The 24385-nt window shown below is 46.7% G+C and overlaps 1 protein-coding gene across 1 annotated transcript in view; it reads right to left on the bottom strand.

Moving 5' to 3' along the window:
* LOC119459009 (kinesin-like protein KIF20A) overlaps nt 1–24385 on the bottom strand; it is a 92563-nt gene that overhangs the window by 6380 nt on the left and 61798 nt on the right. Inside the window, exons 7-11 of the mRNA XM_049671544.1 lie at nt 13991–14349; nt 9876–10044; nt 8034–8161; nt 5196–5843; nt 1398–1701 (exon numbers count right to left, since the gene is read on the bottom strand). Coding sequence (XP_049527501.1) covers nt 1398–1701; nt 5196–5843; nt 8034–8161; nt 9876–10044; nt 13991–14349 — 1608 coding nt within the window. The remainder of the gene's footprint in view (nt 1–1397; nt 1702–5195; nt 5844–8033; nt 8162–9875; nt 10045–13990; nt 14350–24385) is intronic.

The following is a 24385-nucleotide window of genomic DNA, read 5'->3' as shown; positions in this document are numbered from 1 at the left end:
ACTTCGGATTAATTTTGACCACCAAGGCATCTTTAACATGCCCCCAATGCACGGGACATGGGCATTTTTGCATTTTGCCCCCATTGAAATGCGGCCGCTGCGACCAGGATTCGATTCATTCCACTACCTCATGCTTAGCAGCGCAACACAATAACCACTATGCCACTGCAGCGGGTACCAAAGCCACAAAAATGCCAACGCGCAGCTCAGCGCCCGCCAGCTCGGCGCGCGTCAGCATCTCGTGCTGCAACGATTTGCGCAACGCTTCACATTACATAGATGTCAACTACAGTTTAGTTTGCCCGATTTTTTAGCAACTTCAGAAAAAACGTACGTACGACCTGAAGTTTTTTTTTTTCAGAACGTTTGGACGAGGCTCTGCTACCATTTCATTTGTTTCTCCAAGTGGGGCCTTGACAACAGTGGGTCAAGCTATACTGCGAAGCATTCGTGACATTAAGGCCAATCTGCTCACACCGATCCATTAGCGACCAGCTTACAAGCCACTGCTAGGTCAACTTTGCTTGCAACAATGGTCGGAATGAATGGAACTAGGGAAAGCTAACCAAATTTGCCCGTTTCATTCTTTCCTCTGCACTCGCTTCATTTCGCAGCGGCCAATGCACAAGTTTTCAACACTGCTTGCAGCACTGTCAATATCTGACCCATTGCTCTGCAGGAGCCAAACTGAAAATGGTTCACTACATCTACTAAAGGCCGATTCACACTTGGCCGACCGACACGGCACCGATGTTGGTCTGCCGACTGTTGGCGACAGCGTTTTCCTTCCTTTAAACCGTTGGCCGCAGAGTTTTTCGTCCTGCAAACTGCTCGTGTCATGAGTCGGCAGACCAAAATCTTTCTCGTGTCAGCGTAGTGTGAATCGGCCTTAAGGCAGCGATTCTAACTTGCACAAAATCGTTGACCTCACTTAACCATGATGACCACGTTTCAGATGCCGAAGGCACAGTATAACACGGTCACGACTAGCAGAATAATTCTGCAACTGGCAATTCAACAAGCGCACTCCACGTCACTGGTTTTTGAGTCCACATAATGAAGTGTCTGGTCAGTTGTGACCGCCGTGGTGTGGGGCTCGTTTCTTACGGTTTGGGACGTGCATTTTGAAGCCGCCCTAGAATTGGTCGTAATTACCGATGCTAGCATGAATTATATGCCACAAACAATTTAAGGCTCATTAATGATTGGACACAGACCAACTGATTAAAGCATAAATGTCAAAAACAAAAATTTTGCTGTCAAGGAAAACAAGACATGTTTAAACTAAACTCTCAATAGACAATTCACTAGTATGTGCAAGGAGTCACGGCATGCCTGTTATCCTCTTCCCTGAAACAATGGAAAGCCAGCAATGAATAGAAAGAGCAGCTGCTCACCAGTGCATTCTTCGGAGGCACCCCCGCCTTCAAGCAACGCAAACGTGGTTCGAGGCTTGGAGTATTGAAGGCTGCTTCACTGTCCAATGGATCGGACGGTGCTACTGACCCAGCCTTTGCTCGAGTAGCTCGAGTCGCGCGCCGGGTGTTCCGCGTGGTGCGGCGAGTGCGACGCGGGCAGTTTTCTTTAGCCGCCTTTTTGTCAGCATGTTTCACGGTGGAAGACTCGAGAGCCTGGTGCATGCTGCAGAGCTCTTCCTCCTTGGTCTCCACAGATGCCATGGCTGCTTTGCGAGACTGCTCACTGTCAGAGAAGCATGCACAGTAAGCCGAGTCATGAAAGGCTGTCAAAGTTTACAGGAACAGTAAACTGGAGAGTTTAACCCTTTCTCTATCAATAACAATTGTGTCTATCAGCTTGCTTCTATACTAGAATACAACATTCTGTGGTAATGAAGGGAAAGCTTCTGCGGGGCAAAGCTTCTGTACATGTGTTACTGCGCCAAGTATTCGGGCAGCGTTAAACAGCGCTTTTGGTCTCTTCCGACAAATACTTGAGAATCAGCGTAGCTTTCACGTGGGATGATCTTGCATTTGCACAAACGCGGAAGACAAAAGCATAAAATTAACATATTTACTACTCGGTGGTCTCTTTCTCTCATTTTACTGTTGCAAGATTTTTAAGTCTTTTCTTCCCCAGCTTAACGTAACGCAGATGAGAATCTGACTTCTTTCAGCAGAGCTCTTATTTGCGAGTGCTTCGCCTACATAGCTTTCCCTTCATTGCCACAAAGTTGTCCGTGACTGTAGTTAACAGTTTTAACACTAGCTGGCAGCGCATATCAATGTTAGTGGTATTGTGTATAGTGTATTACAGGCTGTTCGAACACGTGCATTAGAAAATTGGATGTTTGCATGCTGTATTTTTGGAAAATTTGGTACAATTTTAGTCATTCCCTGTAATACAGGAAAGGTTAACTGCCCTAGCAATGCATTGGTTGTGCTAGATGCTGTGTTGGAGTTTTCAAATTAACTAAAACCATGCGTTATTCTTTCGTGCGCATGCACAGTGCGGTACACGAGAGCTTTTCATCCTTCCTCCATTGGAATGCAGTCACTGTGGCAGGGATCTCAACCTAACAGAATGCCAACAAGTCTCTGTGGCAGGTCCACAGTGGAGAGTTTTAACTTGTTTGCAAACTTCTTACTAGGTTACAGGAGAGGCGTATGGCCACAGCAGCACCGGTAGCGACATCTTGTGAAGCTTCGTCTAAACTCGATGCCTTAGACATGTTTCCACACGAATGGTGTTGTCCAGAAGGAATTAAAAAAGGCAATGTGTTAACGATTACGCTGCTGCTGAAAATTTATACCAGCAGCGAAGTAGAACACACTCGGCTACTGCAGTATAATAGCTTTGTTTTTATGGTTGAGCTCTGTGCCATCAAGTCGCACCACCATCCTGGCCGCTCATGTTTACGCCTGCAACCATCTGCAAACCGTAAGAAGCTTTCGGGCAAATTCACTAATCTCCCAAAAACCTGTATAAGTACTTGTGAAACCATGGTAGTGCAAATAAAACGCAAAAGACAGAAGATTTGACACCACGAGCGCTATATACAACCTATTTCTCATAGTCCACCTGTGTACTGCAATAAATCAGTTTTGGGTGTAGCAAGCCTAGTGTCAGGTCTCCGTTTTCTTTGCGCTGCGATGGCCTCACAAGATATCGGCCAACTTGCCCAAGAACAAGTTATTTTGAGTTACCACGCCAATACGCAGCAGTCATGATCTACGTGCATATGCTTGCAATTTAAGCGCCTGAAGTGTAGCCATTAAAGGAACCCTCCCCCAAAATATGCCCAAAATTTTGGTTGTACACTAAGCTGTTAAGTGCCATCGAGGAAACCTTCTACATAGGGTGCTGAACCGAAAGAAAAATACTGGTTCAGTTAGATTAAATGCAGATGTATGCGTTGGGGCTCCTGCTAAATAAGACTGCAGTCCTGCTAAACTGGAATTATTTAGAAGAGTTTCCATTTGTATCAGTCCTTCCTTCTGTAGACTGCAAGAACTGTTGCTCTTCCTTATATAGTATTGAAACTAAATGAATATTTGACAAATTCGGCTACTGAATTCTTGAACTGGGTATGAATCGAACCACTAAGACTATTCAATTCACATTCAAAATTTCGAATAATCGCACACCCCTAGCAGAACTAAGAGAAACAAAAGCATTGCTTAAAATCCAGCTCACCTCACCTCTCGAACAGAGCACTAGACAATGAGCATTTCGAAGGATGGGATGCTTCACAGTTGCAAAAGGAGTACCAATCATGATCCAAACTATTACAAGAGTAGATATGCAACACAGTGAGTGCACAGCCATGACATCAAGATGAATGCAACAGCACTGACACTCGGTACACTCAGCACTTCCATTACAGAAAAACAAAATGGAAAGGTTGACCGAACCCTGAGCAAGAATGGTAACTGAACCAAACAACTTGACACTCCATTTGGTGTTGATCTGCCTCGCTTCTCATGACGCCGCTGAACCATAGGGTCTGGCCATGTCTGACCTTCCTCATAAGGCGGGTGAAAGAGAAACCTTACACTGCATACACCACTCGCATGGCACCCAATGCTTCGCGCTCTCTATCGAGTCAAAGATTCTACCTCTCAGCCACTCTATCGATGCTGCAGCAAAAGAATACAGCACCTAGACAATACTGCGCCTGGCCTCTTGAGTGCACGTTGAAACAACTGGCTGATGCTACGTTCTGCTGCGCTTATCCATAAACGAGTGTTGAGGCAGGATAAACAATGCCAATGCCAAGAAGCAAAAGGTTGGATAGAAAAAGGAATTCACCCACACAAACGAAGACTGCCTGGACTAGGAGCATCGTTGACTGAAGTGCTGCTTCTATGTTTACTAGAACTGATGCTGCACAGAGCAAAGCAAGACTCGCTGTGCATAGCACTGCACAAGCTATCACGTCACTGCTTCACATGACAGGTGAAAGTACACTTATTTTTGTCGCTGGGACACATTTACCACAATGTTTTGCATGTTCCACGTTACAGGGGAATCCGTGTTTACACTGTTGCTGGCTATCTGCACTCCGGGCACGACTAGTGATGAGGTAGGCGAAACCTGCGATACAGCCGTTTCTGGCAAAGACAATGACCTTTCCAAGAAGGGCAAACGGTCTCATTTGAATTTGCAGATGTTCTCGTAACCTGCATTATAGAAATATGTTCCAGAATCAACCATCGCCACACCATCTACACACCATGCTTGCCTGTCTGCAATGTGCCCAAACCTGTTGAAAGGTGCTTTATGTTGGTTTTTCCACGTGTACAGGCCACCGCAGTGCATGCCATGGAGGAAGGAAAACAATCGTTACCTCCCATCCTATGCTGTTTGTTGTTTGCAAATTTCCTGTTCAAACGATAGGTCACCACACCATGCTGCGTGCATCGGCCTGTGCACATCATCCAATGAACATGCGAGTTCACCATGTTAGAAATTACACCCAACAGCTAATCAGGGTTTCTCCTGGTAAAGCAAGTCAAACTTCACAAGTCAACGTTGCATAACTTTCTATACTGTCATGTCCATTACATCATTTTACATCGGTACAATGACGTTACATCCAACAGGGAAATACATTCGCTTAGTCCAATATTCATTATATATCAATGTTTGACTGTATCCTATTTAAAAATTGAGTAGTTCAACTGTATAGTATTGTCCAAGAAGAAATAATGAATGCAGTCATGAGCAGAACTCACCTGCGCAGCAGCTCTTCGTGACAGCTCTCGAGGTCATGTTGCATTGCCTTTAGGTGCAACTCAGCCTCCTGCTGAGATTCTGCCACGTTCTCAGTCAATCTGCGCGACTCCTTGAGTTCCTTAGAAATGGCCTTGGCCCGCTTTTTTGTAGCTGCTCTGCGCACAGCCTCCCTTTTGGCTTCATGCTCGCTGACACGAGCCCTCTGCTCAGCCACACTCAAGGCCTCGGTCCTGTGGTCAAGCTGTTCTCTCAATTCATCCAAGGCAAGTTGACGCTCCTGCAGGTCAAAGCACACCTGCTCGAGCTTGCAGTTAGACTCTGCAGCCATCTCCTGCACGTCGTCATGGGCGCGTTGCAGCTCTTCCATTTGCCGTTCCAAGCCCTCCTGCTGAGCCACCTGCGTCGAGAGTCTTTGCTGGACGTCATCGAGTTGGTCGAGAGCTCGTTCGGCCGAAGCCTCGGCACCCTTGCGGGCCTGCAGCTCACTGACCAAGTGAGACTGCGACTCTTCGAGGCGGCTGCCAAGGCTGTGCAGCTCGCTTTCCGCTTCAGAGAGTCGAGCCTGCGCTTCCAGTGCGGCAGCTGCTGGACATCCACAGTAAAATTCCTCGGTCTGTGTCCCTGCCTCGGCTGTGGTGGGTGCAGCGCTGCAAGCAAGAGGGGCACAGCACACGTTAGGGAGTATCCAAGGAATTGTGTGTTCCTGGTTACGGCCCGAACTACATCCTGTGATCTGCATCGACACTATGAGCATCGACTCCATTGGCTGCTCTGGCGACAAGATGGCAGCTAACTTTGCCATGCACAACTTACACTTAAAGCGAAAATTAGACATCCACTGAATCATAGAAAATGCTACAATTGGATGGATGTCTCATTTTCGCTTTAATTGCTTCTCTCCACTTAGCGGGTTTCCGCTGAACTATTACGTCACAACTTACACTTGCAACACATACGGCAGTCAGGCGCATGATATTTCGCCTTTAGCTCCTGCACTACGACAATCATCAAGTGACCCGCATGATGACGGGTTCTGGAGGCTTGAAGGACTTCATAAAGTCAACTCCATCTGGAACACTTGGGTAAGCAACAGTCAAGCGTTGCCTTCCACTCTGTCATGCAAATTCCGCCACTTTCGAGCCCCAACTCATTTGCCTAAATTGCAACCACTGGCAGCTGCATGGATGCGAAGATTACGGGCAGTACCTATACTTTATAAACGAAGCAGTTAGATGTTCCCGAGCTATTTTAATGGTAAAGCATAGAGTTTCCTACCGAAATTACCAGGCGGATCTCTGGCACTGCCATTGTGCAGCTACCATGGGAATGATGGTTAGTACATGAATTTGTCCAATAGTTGTGCTTGTGACTTCAGACGTTCTTGCAGCTTTATTTACTGCATTTGATCTGCCTTCATCGGCCTAAATTTTGAAGCAATCCTACATTTCTAAATGCAACAAGACTGCGCACATGCATAATCACTCCGAATTGTTGTACATGTAATGCAATAGTTTGTTGAAAATGAACATTTGAAAATTGGCAAGGCCGTTTCGAAGCCAGAAGGACGAAGCTTAGACAAAAACCTTGCACTAACCATCACTGCTTCCTGATGAACTGAAAACTGCCCTTGGTGCTAAACATGCTAGAATGCTTAAATGCTTTCATCCTAATACGGAAATTTCAAAGAACAAATAGTCCGAGATAGACTCACTGTTGGGTTTATTTGATTTCCACGCTGACGTTGTCGTGTTCACTGAGACATGGAAGACAGACAATAACGCATTTACCATGCCACATTACAATACATTTTTCTTAAACCATACTATTTGACGGAGTCGCAGTGTCCCAGTTCTGTAAATGAGTGCATGCAATGTGAAATGGTTACAGATCTTTCTGTATACTGCAATGATTATGAAGTAGCAACAGCTGGCGTAGCACAGCTGGCTGCCTCGATTGAAATACCACAACAACTCGATGTTCTTGACAGTGTGCGGCGAAAGTGGGAGTGTCGACACCAATGTTGTCGAGCATTGGAAGACGCATGCAGTGGCCATGCTGCTTAAACAGTACGTGTAGGACAATGTTTATAACTTGAATGAGCCTGCATTATTTTACAAAAAGTTGCCAAAGAAGACCTTTTCCCCAAGGGATGCAGTCGTCACGGGAAAAAAAAACAATGTAAGGACTGAATAACTTATGTTCGGTGTGAATATGTCAGGCAGCCACAAGCTTCCACTGATGATCATTGGTAAAAGTGGAGAAGCCTTGATGCTTTAAGAATGTGCAACTCTCTCCTAAGGACGATGTGCTCTACATAAATAGCAAGGCCTGGATGACTGCAGCGCTGTTCGAGAAGAAGCTGCGCATTGTTGTTAGCCAACTGAAGATATGATATGACCTACGGCTGCACATTTACCGTGCCAAGCAGTCGCGCATCGACGGCTAGTTAAAGTGAACGTTTTTCAGGCGTAATAAAGGTGCAGTGTTGATGCAACAACGTTTGAAAATCCAGTTCATTGGGAGATCTTCCGCGGTCCGAGGAACTTCGAATTAACGAGGTTCTACTGTATGCTGCACCAACTAGCCTAACTCTCAGCCTCAATGCTGTGTCGTGCTTGGTTGGAACGGGTGGTTGCTTAGTGGCAGAAAACAAAGGTACGTAACATCATTGGACGCGCATCTAATTGGAGCTTTCCTCATCAGTTAGGGGGAAAGAAAGCTACTGCTGCTGTGAAGGCCAACCTGCTGAACAAACACTGGGCCCTCTCCAGTAAACAACCAGTAAAAAGTCGCAGGAGCCTTAAGGATGCAGAAATCGGCGTGAAAGACACACTCACCGGCAGCCTTCAGCCACAGGGTCATCCTGCACAGTAGTCTGTTTGCCCAGCTCCTTCTCGAGTTCACCATTTCGGCGCTGCGCTTCTTCGAGTTGCCCCAGAAGATACATGGTTGAGCCCTTCTTAGCCTATGGTTGGGATTGAAAAAGAGCACATAAGAATGCAACTCGGTAAACACCTCAGCGGTTCAGCTCGTATACAGAATACAACTGAATCATGCTCAGAATGCTGGAAAGGACTGTCCAAGGGACATTGTCCCTACAGAGAAGAACTAATTCAGCTGTATTGGTAAATCACCCTTTTTCAGTACCAGTAAGGTCACTCATATTGCGAGAAGAGGGTTGGCAAGGCAGAAAAAAACACAAAGATGCCTTGAAATACCAACACCAGCTTGCCGTGACACGATGAATTTTGATGGCCTCTGCTTGGCGACCGATTAGCATTTTTATCAATAAAGCATGACTATTGTATTCTAAAGGACACAGAGACTGAACTTGGCAAGTTTCAAGTACTTTCAACAAGCCGCAATGGCTCAAATACGAAAAAGAATTAACGCAGAAACTCCTTTGGGCGATGTCCAAGTAAGCGTACGCATCGTGCTACTTGCTCATCTCCCTGCAGCCTGGTGTAATTATCAATGTTATGAAACTTGATCCGACCACTATAAACGACAGCGCCGTGGCGACATGAACTGCTACGGACGGCGGCACAAGGTGAATTGATGATGCAAGCAAACTACTGCAGCTGGTGGCGCCAGGTGCACCGATGACGTTCCGATCATTGTAAGTCGTTATCGCGCTTTAGCGCCTTACCGATCTACGTCGAACCATTACCAACCATGATCAACCGTACTCCGGCGGCGGCTGTGTATGACGCGGTCCCTATCTTGAAAGCGATCTGCGATGGAGACACAGTGCGCCAAGTGCTGGAAGCTTATTGTGCGCTGTGTTCTCGCCGCTTAGTTCGCGTTAAAGTGAGAGGCAGCGCAAAGGTCAATTCGCTTGCTGCTGTGGGCCCTATCTTGAAAGCAATCATCTTACGTGAGCAACGGAAGGACACACGGAGGGGGTTTCCTCATTTGGTAGGCATAAAAATGATTACACAATGGGGGGGGGGGGGGGGGCTTGACGTATTCATCACATGATCCTCCGGCTCCTGTATTCGAGAACACAGGGAAGGAATTTCACTTGCGGAGGCTAGTTGGGCAAGTTGATGAGAGAATATGGTGGTGGTGAAATGTTGGCGGTGTTTATGTTGGCCTCCTGTAATCATGGGTTTGTGCCACTTCAAATATTTCTATCTCTGCTATTAAAAACTATTAATTCGCAATATTTCTGCGTCACAGCACTCCTTAGAGGGCAGGTAACAAGTTGCAGCGTATAACCAAAATTTGCTATGTGGCCTAGAGAAGGGCCCTTTAAGGCAACATAATGGTTACTGCAAAGAGATTTCAGAAGCTCATCACTCGTGCAACGAAATACCGAGACAGCTAAATATTGCAGCACAAGAATCCTCAGAGCCTCAATTCAAGGGTAACCTCAACTGTCAATAATAATGGCATTGTTCGCAGACAATACTAGGGTGAATAAAGATACCCTTATTACACTTACAGGTCTTGTGCATCTAACTGCTACAGGGGAATTAAAATTACTATGCCACGGGACCATGAGAAGGAATGAAAAAAATATTTGTAGGAAGTGAAAGATGAACATTGGAGTGCTTGCATTTTAACGACGAAAATTTCAAAAAGTATGCTAGACTCCGAACACCAAAACTGCCTTGGACATTTGGACAATGCAAAGAGCGTCGAGGGGAGGGGGGGGGGGAGAAGGGCGTAATTACCCTGCTATAGAGCTTAAGACGTGTGATCTCGCAGGCGATGCGGACGTGAATTGCCATTTCCCGGTCGGCACTTTCACGTTGCTTGCGCAGCGTCCGCTCCAAGTGTTTCACATGGCCCTTGTAGTCGTTCACTTGCGCTTCGTTTGCGGAAGCCATCTTCTGCGCCCACCTGCAAAACGTTTGTGTACAATGCTCAGCCAGGATGCCGCCTACTGATGTGTCGAAACAACTGCACGGCATCAGAATGCAGAGGGTCTTTCCAACGCGATGTATCATTCCAATTAAGGAGTTTAACGACTGGCTAGGCTGGGTTAAGATGCCCTCACATGAATTGAATCTTTATTTTCATGTGTTGTACATGCAGGATGACGGGAGTAATAGTTGCACTGAAGGAGCTTGCCCAGCTTCCACTAGGTACAAAGGAGTACAAAGCAATTCTTTCTGGAGTTTTACGTGCCGAAACAGTTCTGATTATAAGGCACGCCGTAGTGGAGGGCTCCGGTTAATTTTGACCACCTGGAGTTCTTTAACGTGCACTACAACGGAAGCACATGGGCGTTTTTGCATTTTGCCGCCATCGAAATGCGGCCGCCACAGCCGGCATTCGATCCCGCTACCTCGTGCTCAGCAGCACAACGCCTTAGCTGACTGAGCCACCCCGGCGGGTAGAGTACAAAGCAATGACCTCTTACTTTGAATACCAAATATGAAACACACAAATGGCTACAAGAATAAGCGAACAGCATTATTACTAGCCTCGAATTTAGCAGGGCTATTGATTAAGCATCATGGAATAACAATGTAGAAACACCGAACAAGGGCCTAAGCAACAAAGGCACCTACATTTACACAAGACATGGAATTGCACACAGTGACATAATCCGGCAAATCACATACATAATAGACAAATAAACATCAATGTTATAAAAGCATTGCTATGAAATCTGTCTTACACCAGTGCCATTAAGAGAATTTAAAGGGGCCCTGAAACAGATTCTGAGTATAGTTAGGAAACGTTGCCGATCTGTCGTAGAGACTGCTGTGAACATGTGAGCCAAATATTACAGCACTGCATGCAGCAGGGAATTTACAATACTGTGTCAATAACGGCGAAAAATCACTTGCTCTCGCATCCGCAATGTCGTCATGCAAAATCATTGCATGCAGTTTCACCCACCAACGCTATTGGCTGGTTTTGCAATTGCGAGAGCATTGTCAGTAATACATAATTGCCAATTTATTAGTTAAATAAATGTCCGATCTCAACATGACAGAAAAATAATTTGACCTTTGTACTACCGGTCTACCGCGTGGCCTTTGAGGTAGCATGCTGCTTAGCGTAGTCTACTGCTGCCACCATGGGGTGCTGCGACAAGCCCTCTCGACACCACGACAACTTTTGTGCAAGGCTTTGCACTTTTGGCTTCTCCGCTGTTTAGCTTCTAGCACACTAGCGGAATACAATTAACACAGCGCAGTAAGAACGAGGGAGAAGTCGACACAGGAGAAGTGCTAACCTTCAACAAAGGTTTTAATGCAGATCCTGAATCTTAACCACACTCACCTGAATCTGCAGAGAGGAAGAAGGTGAACTGCCACGTGCCGTTATGTCAAGAATGCAAGCTCTTTCTTTGATAAAGCCACTGACACTAGCGGAGATGAGAAGTGAGAGAATGATGGGTATTGGTGCTATATCTCCACTTATATTTGAAGAATTCGAAAAGCTTTTTTGTGGCCCACAATTCTTGAGACGGCGTACTTTAATACAGTAGAGAGCACTTATAATGTAACCGCTTATGGTGCAGGACCGGATATAGTACGGTCTTTTAAGACTCCCGTTAATTTTCCCATAGCACTCCATGTATACGCATACCGCTTACAGTGCAGCCGCGCAAGACGAAATACCGGTTATAATGCGGCTTCGGTGGGAAAATCTCGCCGACAAGGGCTGTAGTGAGCACGCTTCTCAACGAGATGCGCCCACCGATGGGAGAGGAGATCAACGAGGGTGATGCGGAGGAGGAGCATGAGACATGGAGCAAGAGTCCAAGGGCGATAAAATCGTCGCCGCGCGCCGTATGTACGAGTGAAACCGCGCGGGGGACGTGCGCCTTCGTGGAGAGTGAGCACGACTTCCATCATGGGAAAGGCCATGGGGGTATGAGAGGGAGGGAAGGGAGGGGGGGCAACGCTGTGCTGCGGCATTAAATGCGTATCTTGCAGCCAGGGAAAGGGGAACTGGCGACGCAAACTCCCACGCGAAAGGAGCAAAGTGGGAAGGCAGCACGGAATGGGAGGGCAGCTTCTACTCTGCCAACAAATGCGTTCGCGCCTGTGCCAGCTGTCGGTGTTGTCGTGCGCACCGTATCTTGAAAGCGATCTCCACACGGCTCTGACCGCTGTGCTTATGCCGCTCAGTTTGCGTTGAAGCGATAGACCGCACGAACCTTCGCTCGCTGCGGCGGCCGCGTTTCCCCACAGCCATGTTTTGACAGTGGTTGTCTGCGGTCATCGAGTCTATTCATGTTTGCTTGTGCGCGTTGACACCACGCTTGTTATTTCAGTTAGTAAGCGAATGTGTCAAGCTTATGCAGCCAATAAAACTACTATCCCTACTCCTTGTAGCTCTTTACTAATTTGCTATCGCAATTTATGCTTCGCCTTTCGGGTGAAACTGAGAAATTTTTAAAATTATTACTTTGTCTGCTTCATGCGAAGATCGTGGGTACTTCAACATTAACCTTTCAACGTTCATAAATTTAAACGGATGCAAAACTCAGTCGCACTCTTTGATTCTCAGATACACGCAGCTACTTGGTCTACATGTTTTGCATACGTGCAGGGCTTGAAAATCGTTTTGGATATGGTGCAGTACCGCTTATAGTGCAGATATTCACGACTCCGGCGACTTACGTTATAAGCGGTCTACACTGTATATACCTGCCAACTTCTCAACTTCAAAATGAATAAACTCCTCCGGACACGATACTCAGAGGAGGCATAGAGTGCAAGTCTCTTTAAAAGCTTGCCCCAAGCTCACGCATTTTGAGAGAGATGTGCCTTATTAACGATTGTTCACCTTTAGATACAGCACACAAGCACCAGCAAAGACTGACAAATGACTCGTTTTGAGATTGCAGTGACTTTTTCAGATATACTTTGATGTTGACAGTTTTGCCTGCTTCAATCACTTAATTGTCTGTAGAAAGCTGCTTGGTACAAGAACCCCTCTTATGTCCTCTCAGCACCAAAAAAGACTTCCAACAAAATGTTTGGAGATTAATACATGAAAGATTTGTGCAAACAGAATGTTTTAATAATAAATGATGCAACATTAGTAAGATTAAATCAAGTTTGTGAACTTGAAAAATTTGGGAGAGTTAGCAGGTATGGCATACGAAACACCAGTACCGAGCATTATCAAGCACCAATAGGTCCAAATGTGACTGCACCTGGGGAAGTGGACGGAAGCTTGGAATAGATACACTGTCTTCAAGAAGAACCTGCCATAGTTACCCCAAAATATGTTAAACACTAATATAGGTGGACCCCTATATTTTGCGGCTGTTCCACATCAATATTGAACTCACCGAGAAATAAAAAAGTAATTATTCAAATATAGGTCCACCCGTATCTTTAAAAAATTAACAATAAGCTTTGAACACGACAACTTTAATTACAATAAGCTTGGCTGCTAAATCTTGCTAGTCTATGTCACAAGCTGCATCCTTGTTGGAACTACCAGAGAAGTCGTCCTCATCGAATGCTTCACAGGCAACCAACCATTTTTTACTGTGTGCATTTACCACAACTTTACATACATAATGTGTGATGGCAGCCTGTGCTGTACTGCTTGAAGAACGGCGGGCACGACGGACAAACTTCGTTAGCTTGGTTATTTTGCTAGCTTTGTTCACGAATATAGGTAGAGATACCTTGGCCACGAATATAAAGTCAATTTGGGTAACATTTTCTGAAAATAAATGTTGGCCTATGTTTGAATAAACACAGCAGAATGCAAGACTAGAGCTCTGGCGATTACAAATTACAAAGCCTGCTCAACACTGCAGCTGAAACGCAGAGACCACAGAAGGATGAATCAAATGAACACGCACTTCAGCTGGCCCCGGGTCTCCTCCAGGTCCCGCTGGAGTGCCTGTGTGGCCTCAAAGAGCTCCTCCGCCTCATCTTCATCCAAGGCCGTGGAGGCCGCCACGTCCTCGGAAGGATTCGGTGCGAGAGAACCGGCACGAAACCCTCTGCCTCCACTTGCACGCTGCTGCCACCTCTCAGTCAGACGACTAACCGCCTCCTTGCAGCGAACGTGACGTGCTTCCAGCTGCTGTGGCACCACTTCAATGGCCACGGCAGAGAACTTCAGCGCACTCAGCGACTCCTCGAGCGTGGACATGGCTGGGCAGATGTTGACGATCAGAGAGACTTGCCCACCTGTGGTAAAGTAGGCCTGCATGACCTATAAAAATCCCATATAAGAGAAAAAAGATTGTTTAGATCCAATGCACATGTTAGAATTTATGCGAAGCAAGGCAGTTAATTCAATGCTAAATTCAATGCATCCAATTGTCCATTTTCATCCTATGCAACATGCAATGTTGAGCAATGTTGGAAGTTGTGAATCGCGCGGTGCGTGATAAAAATGTTGCACACTGCTTACGCACAGAGACAGCGACGTACAACATATATCTAGCTTCATTAAATAGTTTATATACCTCTTGTGTTACAGTGGCATGAACATGAGGATTGGCACAGGACATCCTATGCCTGTCATACTGCCACATACTGACCCTGTCACGTCGCGATGTAGGGCAACCATGTGGATGCAACACAGCAAAAGCTAGTAGCAGCAGATTGAATAAGTAAAATAGTATGCCTATCAAATATTGTGAACATGCTGCAAGGCCAATATTTTAAGCAAGATTACTAGATGCAATTTTCATATGTCATCAACACCAGTGAAAAAGCATTGAAGATCACCTGCGCTACATTCTATGATGTCATCCGATAGGAAGAAATCAAAACTTTCGCAGCTCTCTGTATCTTACCTAACAGTGTCAAAACAGACCACCGATCTTAATGACAAAACGTCAAAGAAACTGTCCTCAGCATGCAACGAGACAAAGCGAAGCCCGATTTTACCATTTAGTATTTCTTGCCGACATGACAAAGAGCAAGAGCAAATTGTTGGCGTTGAAATTTATGCTGCAACGACAGCTATCTCTGGATAACAAACAGATCTCGAAGACTGCTTTCGGTGACTGCATGTGGCGGAAGCAATTCCGCAGCAGGAAACAGGTCTTGGGGGCCACATTTTAGGAGCCACTTATACCGACTGAAGCAGGTGGCACGAATGGTGCAACCTAGTTGTGCAATCAGGGTAATTGGCGAAAACCGCAGACAGACTTCCGAGTGGCAAGCAAAATTTTCTGGCTGGTCAAAGTCGGTGATGCGCCAAGCGACGAATCACCCTAGGTGATGGCAAAACCTGTTGCTGGTGCTCGAACACCGAGTGCATGTGCACGGTTGTGTCTAGAGTTACTGTATATGGCTCTCTTTAGAAATCCAGAATTCTGCCTCCGTATTCCATTTGCTGCTCATGCCCCCATTCGTCCGACGCAGTCACGTGGTTACAAAAGAAGCCACACAACACCAACAAGCCGCCGCTAAGGCACAGATGAAGGTGGCGATGGCAGTGCCACCTCTTCACCAAAGCTTGGTGCTTTCTTCAACGACCAATGCCCAGACAACTGCTTCCGAAATTAGCCTGTCTTGTTCCTTTACTTTAGTGCAAACACCGCATGATAAAACATTTTTTCACATATTGGACTCTATCAGGGTCGTCGATTGACATGTATTTCGAGAGATGCCACCACCAGGCTGTGCACAACGAGATCTAACACTAAGCAACATCTCAGCATATGCAACAGGCTATTTCTATTTGTTCTGAAGAAATTAAACAGCTACCATTGCTCGTATATGCAAGATTGTACTAAAGTGTTCCTCGACTGTCCCAGATAAAGCAGGTAGACCACAGGTGTAGCACAGGTCGACCACTATCGTTCATGTCACAATGAGGTTGGCTTTTGCGACACGTGGCTTCCACTCAAAACATTGGTTCATTTTGCAGGCAAGGTGGCGGGACTTTGCGAAACTCTGCTCCCATAGGGAGCACACACAGCAACTAGAGTTCTGCCTTAAAGGGGTCCTAAATCACCCCTCAAGCTTGGCAAAAAAAAAAAAACGCAGTCCGTGGATAGCATACACTGCCGTGAACATCTCAGCCAAATTTTGCAGTCTTGGCATATGGAGCATTAAGTCTCCTTTATCTCAAACACTCTTTTTTAACAGAAGCCTTGTTTTCACTCTCTTCGGGCTGCCCCATTTCGTAATATAGCAGATTTCCATACGCGGCTGCTATTGGCCAATAGCCAACATCAATCAGGAACGCTGTTTGGATCAGTGCACTTCTTCCTACTGTTAGCGTGTATATTTATTGAGGCAATTTAATAAACAGACCGAAGTAAGCGAAAATCTGCGTTTCAAATATCGGTAGGAATTATGTACAGTTAAACCTGGATATAACGAAATTGACAAATCCCCGAAAAACTTCGTTATAAAGAGGATTTCGTTATATGGAGGTTCGGCACGAAAATTCGAAAAATAAACGTTTACCGTATTTACTCGATTCTAACGCGCCCTCAATTGTAACGCGCACCCGTTTTCCGTTTTCGTCGAAGCACTCATTCTCGGAATGTCACACCACGTACCGGATGCGTGGACGCGTGTCGTTTCGCACAAGCGCGAGGCATCGGAAACGAAGAGCGAGCGTCACGATGGCGTCGTATCGTCGTATAGTGTTACAGTAGAGCTTCGCTGTTACGTTCCCGGGGGCTGCATTTTCCCGGCTGTTACGTCGTTTTCGACCGGTCCCGGCACAGCTCCCTTAGAACTCAATGCATTGGTAACCCCGCTTTTGCGTCGCAACTGTGGGACCGTTCCCGCATCATGCGTTGCGAACTGCCACCCCACGCCGGCCCGAGCGGCCATTTTGACTTTTCATGTCGCTTGGCTTGGTGGCTTGACGATGGCATTCAGGCGCGGATCCAGGGGGGATGTCCGGATGTCCTGACCCCCCCCCCCCCTCAGATTTCTGTATCGCCCCCTCGCTGATAGGGGGATGGGCCTGTCAAAAAAATATGGCCACCAGAATTCCTCAAAATTATTTTTCGTGAGTACCAGTGGTATCAGCCGTGTATAAGTAAAGGTAGCTCGCTCACAAGCTTAGTTGTACTCCGTAGGGGTGTGGTGTCGTGAAGTTGCCATAGCTAATTTTTCTCATCAACACCTTGGACCTCCTGGCGCCGGCCATGCCTTACTCGTCCCGTCGGTGGCGTCGAATGAACGAGGGGACGTCCCTTTTGCCAAGCACGCCGATGTCCGCGCGAGCGCCTTCGCGCCTGATCAACTTAGTTCCCCATTGGGGTGTCATCGGTTGCCTCATTTGCTGTCATCGGTTCCGCGACCAACCTGCTTAATGAAAGAGATCTCTCGCTGAAGTGTTCATATATAAATAATAACAACTAACAGCTAAACTAAGAACTACGCATAGACAACTTTTTTTTAACTGTAGCACTCATTGTGATCACAGTTACACATTGACAACATCCAATAGAAGCATATAGTACCGTTGGTACGCTACAAGTTTTTCATTGTAACTTCGCAGTTTTATTGTCGTACATTAAGCATAGGAGGCTCAAGCCCACCGGATCCGTTATCTGAGTGGGCGTTCTCGCGGAGCAGGGCGAAGCCTCGAGCAGGGGCTGTGAAGTGGGGGAGCGTGACGTCAGCGGCCAACGCCAGCGCGCGGGCCTAGGATGGCGTCGCGTGGTTAGAGAAACGGGAGCAGATGCGCGCCTTGTGTAAAAGGATGACGTCACGTGGGAAACAAAAGATGTTACGGGGAGTATTTAATTAACCGTGAACGGCTAGCGCTTGCCTAGTCAAGACTGCCAGAGCGCACAGGTTCCAGCAGGTTTTCAGTCCGACAAGAGAGCCTCTGACCCAGCCCCACTACAACGTCTTTGTCTTTGCCATTGCTCGTGACATTATCCCCGACCGATGAAGCACCGTCCCGGTGCTTGTTGTGATCAAAATGGATTATCACAGTTGTAAAGTTTGAGGCGGGAAACATGTACGATGTCAGTTCGCGGTGCGGCAGTCGATGAGGTGGATGCTATGGGAGAAATCTCATAAGTGACAGGAGTCACCTGGCGCAGCACGCGATAGGGTCCGACGTACCGCGACATTAACTTCTCACACAGGCCGACGCGACGAGATGGGAGCCAGAGAAGGACGAGAGAGCCCGGTGGAAAATCAGCATCCCGGTGTTGACGATCGTAGATGGCCTTTTGTGCGGTCTGCGATGACGTGAGCCGAGCGCGGGCTACTGTGCGCGCGACGAGCGCACGCGTGATGACATCTTGCGCATAGGAAGTCGTGGACGTGGAGGCCGGATCAGAAGGGAGCAAGGTGTCAAAGGGTAGTAAGGGATGGCGTCCAAAGAGAAGATAGAAGGGTGATGAGCCGGCAGTTTCATGACGCGATGAGTTGTATGCAAATGTGACGAACGGGAGCGCAACGTCCCAATCATGGTGGTCATCGGAAACGTACATGGAAAGCATGTCGGTCAGTGTATGGTTTAAGCGTTCGGTGAGTCCATTAGTTTGAGGGTGATATGAGGTCGTGAAGTTGTGATGAGTAGCACATGATCGAAGTAGATCGTCAACCACACGAGACAGGAAGCAGCGACCGCGATCTGTGAGTAGGTGACGTGGAGCACCATGTTGGAGGATGACGCCGTACAGTAGGAAGTCGGCTACGTCTGTGGCGCAGCTGGTTGGCAACGCTCGAGTAATTGCAAATCGAGTGGTATAATCCGTAGCGACTGCAATCCATTTGTTGCCTTTCGTGGAAATTGGAAAGGGACCCAGCAAGTCCAGGCCCACTCGATGAAATGGCTCGGCTGGAACGTCAATTGGCTGAAGGAGACCAGAGGGTAGAGTCGCAGGTTTCTTCCGACGCTGACACAGGTCACAAGATGTTACGTAGCGGCGAACGGACCGATAAAGGCCCTTCCAGAAAAAGCGTCGTCGTATGCGATCATAAGTTCTGGAGACGCCTAAGTGCCCGGAAGTGGGGGCGTCATGAAACTGGATGAGGACATCCCTGCGCAGATGATGCGGGACAACGAGCAGGAGTTCGGCGCCGTCGGGGTGCATGTTGCGGCGGTAAAGAACGTTATCCTGAAGCAAGAACATGTTGAGTGAAGGGTCGATGGTGCCGGATTGCAGACGGTCAATAATAGAGAGCAACGATGGATCTCTACGTTGTTCGTCGGCCACATGGATGAAGTCTGTTATCGCCAAGACACAGGTGTCGGAGTCTGTTTCAGTGGAGTCTGGTGGTTCAACGGGATGGCGGGAGAGGCAGTCGGCGTCGTTGTGTAACTTGCCAGATTTGCACACTACCGAGAACGTGTACTCCTGTAACCGTAATGCCCAACGGCCGAGCCTTCCTGTGGGGTCTTTAAGTGTCGAGAGCCAGCAGAGCGCATGGTGGTCTGTTATGACCTCGAACGGCCGTCCATATAGGTACGGACGGAATTTCGCGACAGCCCAGACGAGAGCTAGGCACTCCCGCTCAGTAATGGTGTAATTCTTCTCCGACGGTGACAGAAGACGACTAGCATACGCGATCACACGGTTGACTTCGTTCTGTGTTTGGGCGAGGATAGCACCAATGCCATGGCCGCTTGCGTCGGTGCGAAGTTCTGTTCTAGCAGCCGGGTCAAAATGAGCCAGCACAGGTGGTGAAGTGAGGGCAGAAATCAACGACGCAAAGGCAGTCGCTTGTTCCGCGCCCCAAGAAAAGGCCGCATCCTTTTTGAGTAGGTCCATGAGGGGTCGAGCAATGTCCGCGAAGTTGAGAACAAAGCGGCGAAAGTAAGAGCAGAGCCCAAGAAAGCTGCGTATTTCTTGCGTGGACCGTGGAACCGGGAAGTCGCGGACGGCACGGACCTTGTCAGGGTCCGGTTGTACGCCAGTAGCGTCGACTAGGTGTCCAAGTAATTTGATCTGGCGGCGCCCAAAGGTACACTTAGATGAATTGAGCTGGAGGCCAGAACGCCGAAATATGTCGAGAATGGCCGACAGAGGAGGGAGGTGGCTGTCAAAGCTGGGCGAGAAAACGATTACGTCATCCAGATAACAAAGACAGGTTGACCATTTCAGACCTCGTAGAAGAGTGCCCATCATGCGTTCAAAAGTTGCAGGAGCATTACACAAACCAAAAGGCATAACCTTAAATTGGTAGAGGCCGTCGGGTGTGATGAATGCGGTCTTCTCGCGGTCGCGCTCATCGACGGCAATTTGCCAGTATCCCGAGCGGAGGTCTAGCGACGAGAAATATTTCGCACCATGGAGGCAGTCGAGCGCATCATCAATTCGGGGAAGAGGATACACATCCTTCAGTGGCGTAGCCAGAAATTTTGTTCGGGGGGGGCTCAGGTTGCAGCGCGGCCTCCTCCTTATAGAATTTGTCGAGGGATCAAATGCATGAATAATAACTTCATTGCCAATTCCATTGTATATTAGATGCTGCAAACGAATTATTGAGCGCTATGCACTGTCCATTAAAATATGTATGTTGTCATAAAAGAAGAAATTCGTATGCCCCAAAAATTGTGGCAGAAATAACTGATATCAATGCTTCCGCGTTTTTTTTTGTCTAATTAATAAGTAATATAAACATCACATGAACTTTAGAACTATTGACCCTTTTCGCGGAGCAGTTTGTTTTAGAGAAACGAGATGGCGCTCACGGCGGTGCGCAATACCTCTCCTCAGCGACCGCGCACGAATACGAAACCATTACCGCTTCTACCTTGCTTCTGTGCGATCAGCTGTCGGAAATGCAACTGAGTTTTCGCTAACACACTGTGCTCCAATCATGCTAGATTGAATAATGTGGATTGAAGACGTGTGCAGTAGTTGGCTGCAAAAATAGTCACTGGCATGTTAAGGAATAGAATGAATCTGTGTGGCGAAGTTCGCGGACCGCTGCTGCAACTGTCCGAACGTGTTACCGGCACTTCGTGATGTACGGCTTTCCTCGAGGATGCAGAAATTTGCTCATCCTCCAGCCTTGTATCGCTAACCTTCAAAGAAAGGGCTTCATCCCCAGAACGTCGGCAAGAATGAGTACCACTCGTTAAACAATCACAAAGGGAGTAGCGCCGCTTCCTGTCATAATAAGTTTCGCGCACGTTATCAATACACATCTGTCCAAATGACAGGAAAACTTACGCCCACTCTATCGCCGACGTATCAAGAATGAGTGAATGGACTCACACTTGATTATATGCGCACTGTATACACACAATAAATGACGGACTACACCTATGGCGCACCAATGGTCGAAGCTGAATGTTTCGTGATGGTCCACAAGAGTAAGCAAGTTACTAGCTGTAATATATATTTGCTACAAGGTATTACAACGTACAAAACAGCTACGTTTCGAGCCTTGTGCGCAGCAAGAACAAATCTATCGGATTCGGAACTGAGCACACCCGCGAGTGATTAGGCAGAAAATAATCAGATAGTGGCCACACCGAGGAACTTCGCTGAGTCAGAAACTGACAAGCCACTGCTTCAAAATATTTGCCGAATAAAGAACAAAGAGCAAAACATACTAATCCTGACTGAATTCATAATCGGACAGCTTGGAATACATATTTAACCCAGCTTTTAGAACAAGCACCATATACGCTGCTTATGCTATTTGAATCAGATAGTGGCCACACCGAGGAACTTCGCTGAGTCAGAAACTGACAAGCCACTGCTTCAAAATATTTGCCGAATAAAGAACAAAGAGCAAAACATACTAATCCTGACTGAATTCATAATCGGACAGCTTGGAATACATATTTAACCCAGCTTTTAGAACAAGCACCATATACGCTGCTTATGCTATTTGGACATAGCTTAATCAGCTCCGAAAGCGCTTTTGCATGTTCTCTGAAGCTGTGATCAAACCTTCGTGTCGTCCATCTAGTCACCGTCTTTGATATCTCCGAAAACAGAGGTTTTCTAAGCCGCGCCGGCGTCATACACTTCCATTGTAAACAAGGAGGCAGCGGAGGCAGTTGAGGCAAGCAATGGACGCGTCACCACGTGATCAAATATGGCAGCGCCCACGGGATCGCCGCGAAAAGGGTCAATATCAGTTCGAAACCAGCAAAGCAGTGCATGCAGCTTATATTAAAAACGTAAAGGCGATGAAATGAATAAGTTGAGGACAAATATTTTGATGAATCTTTGTCATTCAATAACCTTGTTTAGATTTTTCTACATATGCAACGGCCAGGAAGAAACCTCAATGAAACTATCCCTCGTTGCAATCGATTGCACAGGAGCAGCTGTAACTCGTCGTGTATTGTAATTACACCGAGATAATACTCGCAGCAGTGAGTACAAATAAAATGTGGGAGTTCTGCAAATTATATATTAGAAATTGCGAAGATAGAATGGAATATACAAATGCGAAGATACAACTCGCTAAAGGGCAAAAAAAAAAGAGTCGCTGGAAACAAAGTTCGCTGCTTGTATACACAAAACCTCGCAATAAGATATTTAAAAATACGTATGAGTCTCCAATAAATCTACGTATTTAAGCAAACGTCACTGCATATAATGCGTCAAAGAAGACAAATAAACATGTTGCTCAGTCACAGATAGTAAACTTTGCGCACAGAAAGACAGATGATCTAGGCAAGAATATAACTATGATCGCAGAAATCGTGATACGTACTTGGGCCATGCAGCGGTCGCGACAGCGCCATGTGGGTAGAATAATAGAGGAATAATGCATAGATCAGTACGAAAATGTGTAATTTAACTGCCTGCACAACGCCAACAATAATTCTGCACCCAAAATTAAAGGAGGGTATTCCTTCGTATCAAAAAAGAAATAAAAGCAGGTAGCTGAAAATGAAAGAAAAGGACAAACGAAGGCCACAGATGATGCGGTAAGTTGAACTACCCAATATCCGAGTGTGTTTTTGGCGAACGCCACGTGCCATAGGCCGGGCTTTCAATGAGCAAGGTCGGTCAAAATTGGTTATCGGTATTCTCGTAATTTTTGTATTCGCGTGATAATTGTTATCATGATGCTAACTGCTAGAATAAACGACGAAAATTTCTGCGGTTTTAAAAGCGAATGAACGGTCATACGTTTTCATAATTAAGAACTTATGGACCTGAAGCAACAGTGCTTTTTACTTGCATTGATTTTTGCTGCTTCGCTATCTAAAGGACAAACTTCTCTCGACGGGAAAGTTGAGCGAAGTGGTCAATGACTTCGGACACGTTGATGCCGACGTCTCTGTGGCTGTATAGAAGCGCCAGCCTAACCATGCGTTCCGCAGACATTGTAGAGCGCAAGTAGTTTTTTAGTAAACTCTTGTTAAAAAAATATTCTCTCTGCGCTGGCAGTGGTCACTGGAAGGGTGACTAGAAGCTGCAGCAGTATTTACACATTTACATAGAACCTGCTGTCGCAATGAGATATGGGCATCTATTCCGGTGCTAAAACCTAAAACACTCCCTTGATGTCGATGGCATACTTGTTTAGGTACCTTGCAGAACCTAGTAGGCTGTTCGATTCCAGCGATGCCGCATTTCGTCAGGAAGTATGGAGAAGCAGCCTGCTTTTGAATCTAGGCTTTCTTTGATAATGTCACCACAAATTTCTATAATTTGCTTTTGTGCGTCTGTGCTTAAATACAAGGCATTACTGGGTCAACTTTCCAAATGGTTCTTCAGATATGTATCTCCACAATCAGCTCGCATGCAAAGAAGCACTCTGAAAATGCCTGTATTTTCAGCAGGGGCACTGCTTAAATCCATAGGGCCCCTGTCCCTGTGGCCACGGAGAGCCAGACCTTGTCGCCCGCAAAAAAAAAAAAAAAAAATCTCAATAATAGGCCGTTTACTTTCTTCTGTTTTCTCATATTTTACTTTGCCTGCTCTGGTCCAGCTGATCAATCACATTGGGCACGCTTCCTGAAAATGTTTGCAGAAAATTATCAGCTGCTAGCTGACAGTCACGGTGATATGTAGTATTTTCGTGTGTGTGGGAGATTGCGAGCGCGCGCTTCCATTTATGGAACGGCTTGGGCACGAGCGTTCCAGTGCGCGCATGTTGGCCCAAGTTTATAAGAACATTAACCCCATAAAGTTCTAGAATTGAAAATCTTTTAAAGCATGCCTTTGTAAATGTCAGCGCACCTTTCGCGTCAAAAGTTTATGAGAACTTTATACCCATAAAGTTTCGTAATTGAAATCCATGCGCTCCGTATATTCCGCGGCCGCTGCGAGATGCCGCAACGCGCCCGCTCGCTATCGAAAAGCCGTTGAAAGTTTGTGCTCGGATGG

The sequence above is a fragment of the Dermacentor silvarum genome, chromosome 7, assembly GCF_013339745.2.
Source record: "Dermacentor silvarum isolate Dsil-2018 chromosome 7, BIME_Dsil_1.4, whole genome shotgun sequence".
NCBI classification, from domain to species: domain Eukaryota; kingdom Metazoa; phylum Arthropoda; class Arachnida; order Ixodida; family Ixodidae; genus Dermacentor; species Dermacentor silvarum.
This window is presented reverse-complemented; position numbering and strand designations above follow the sequence as displayed.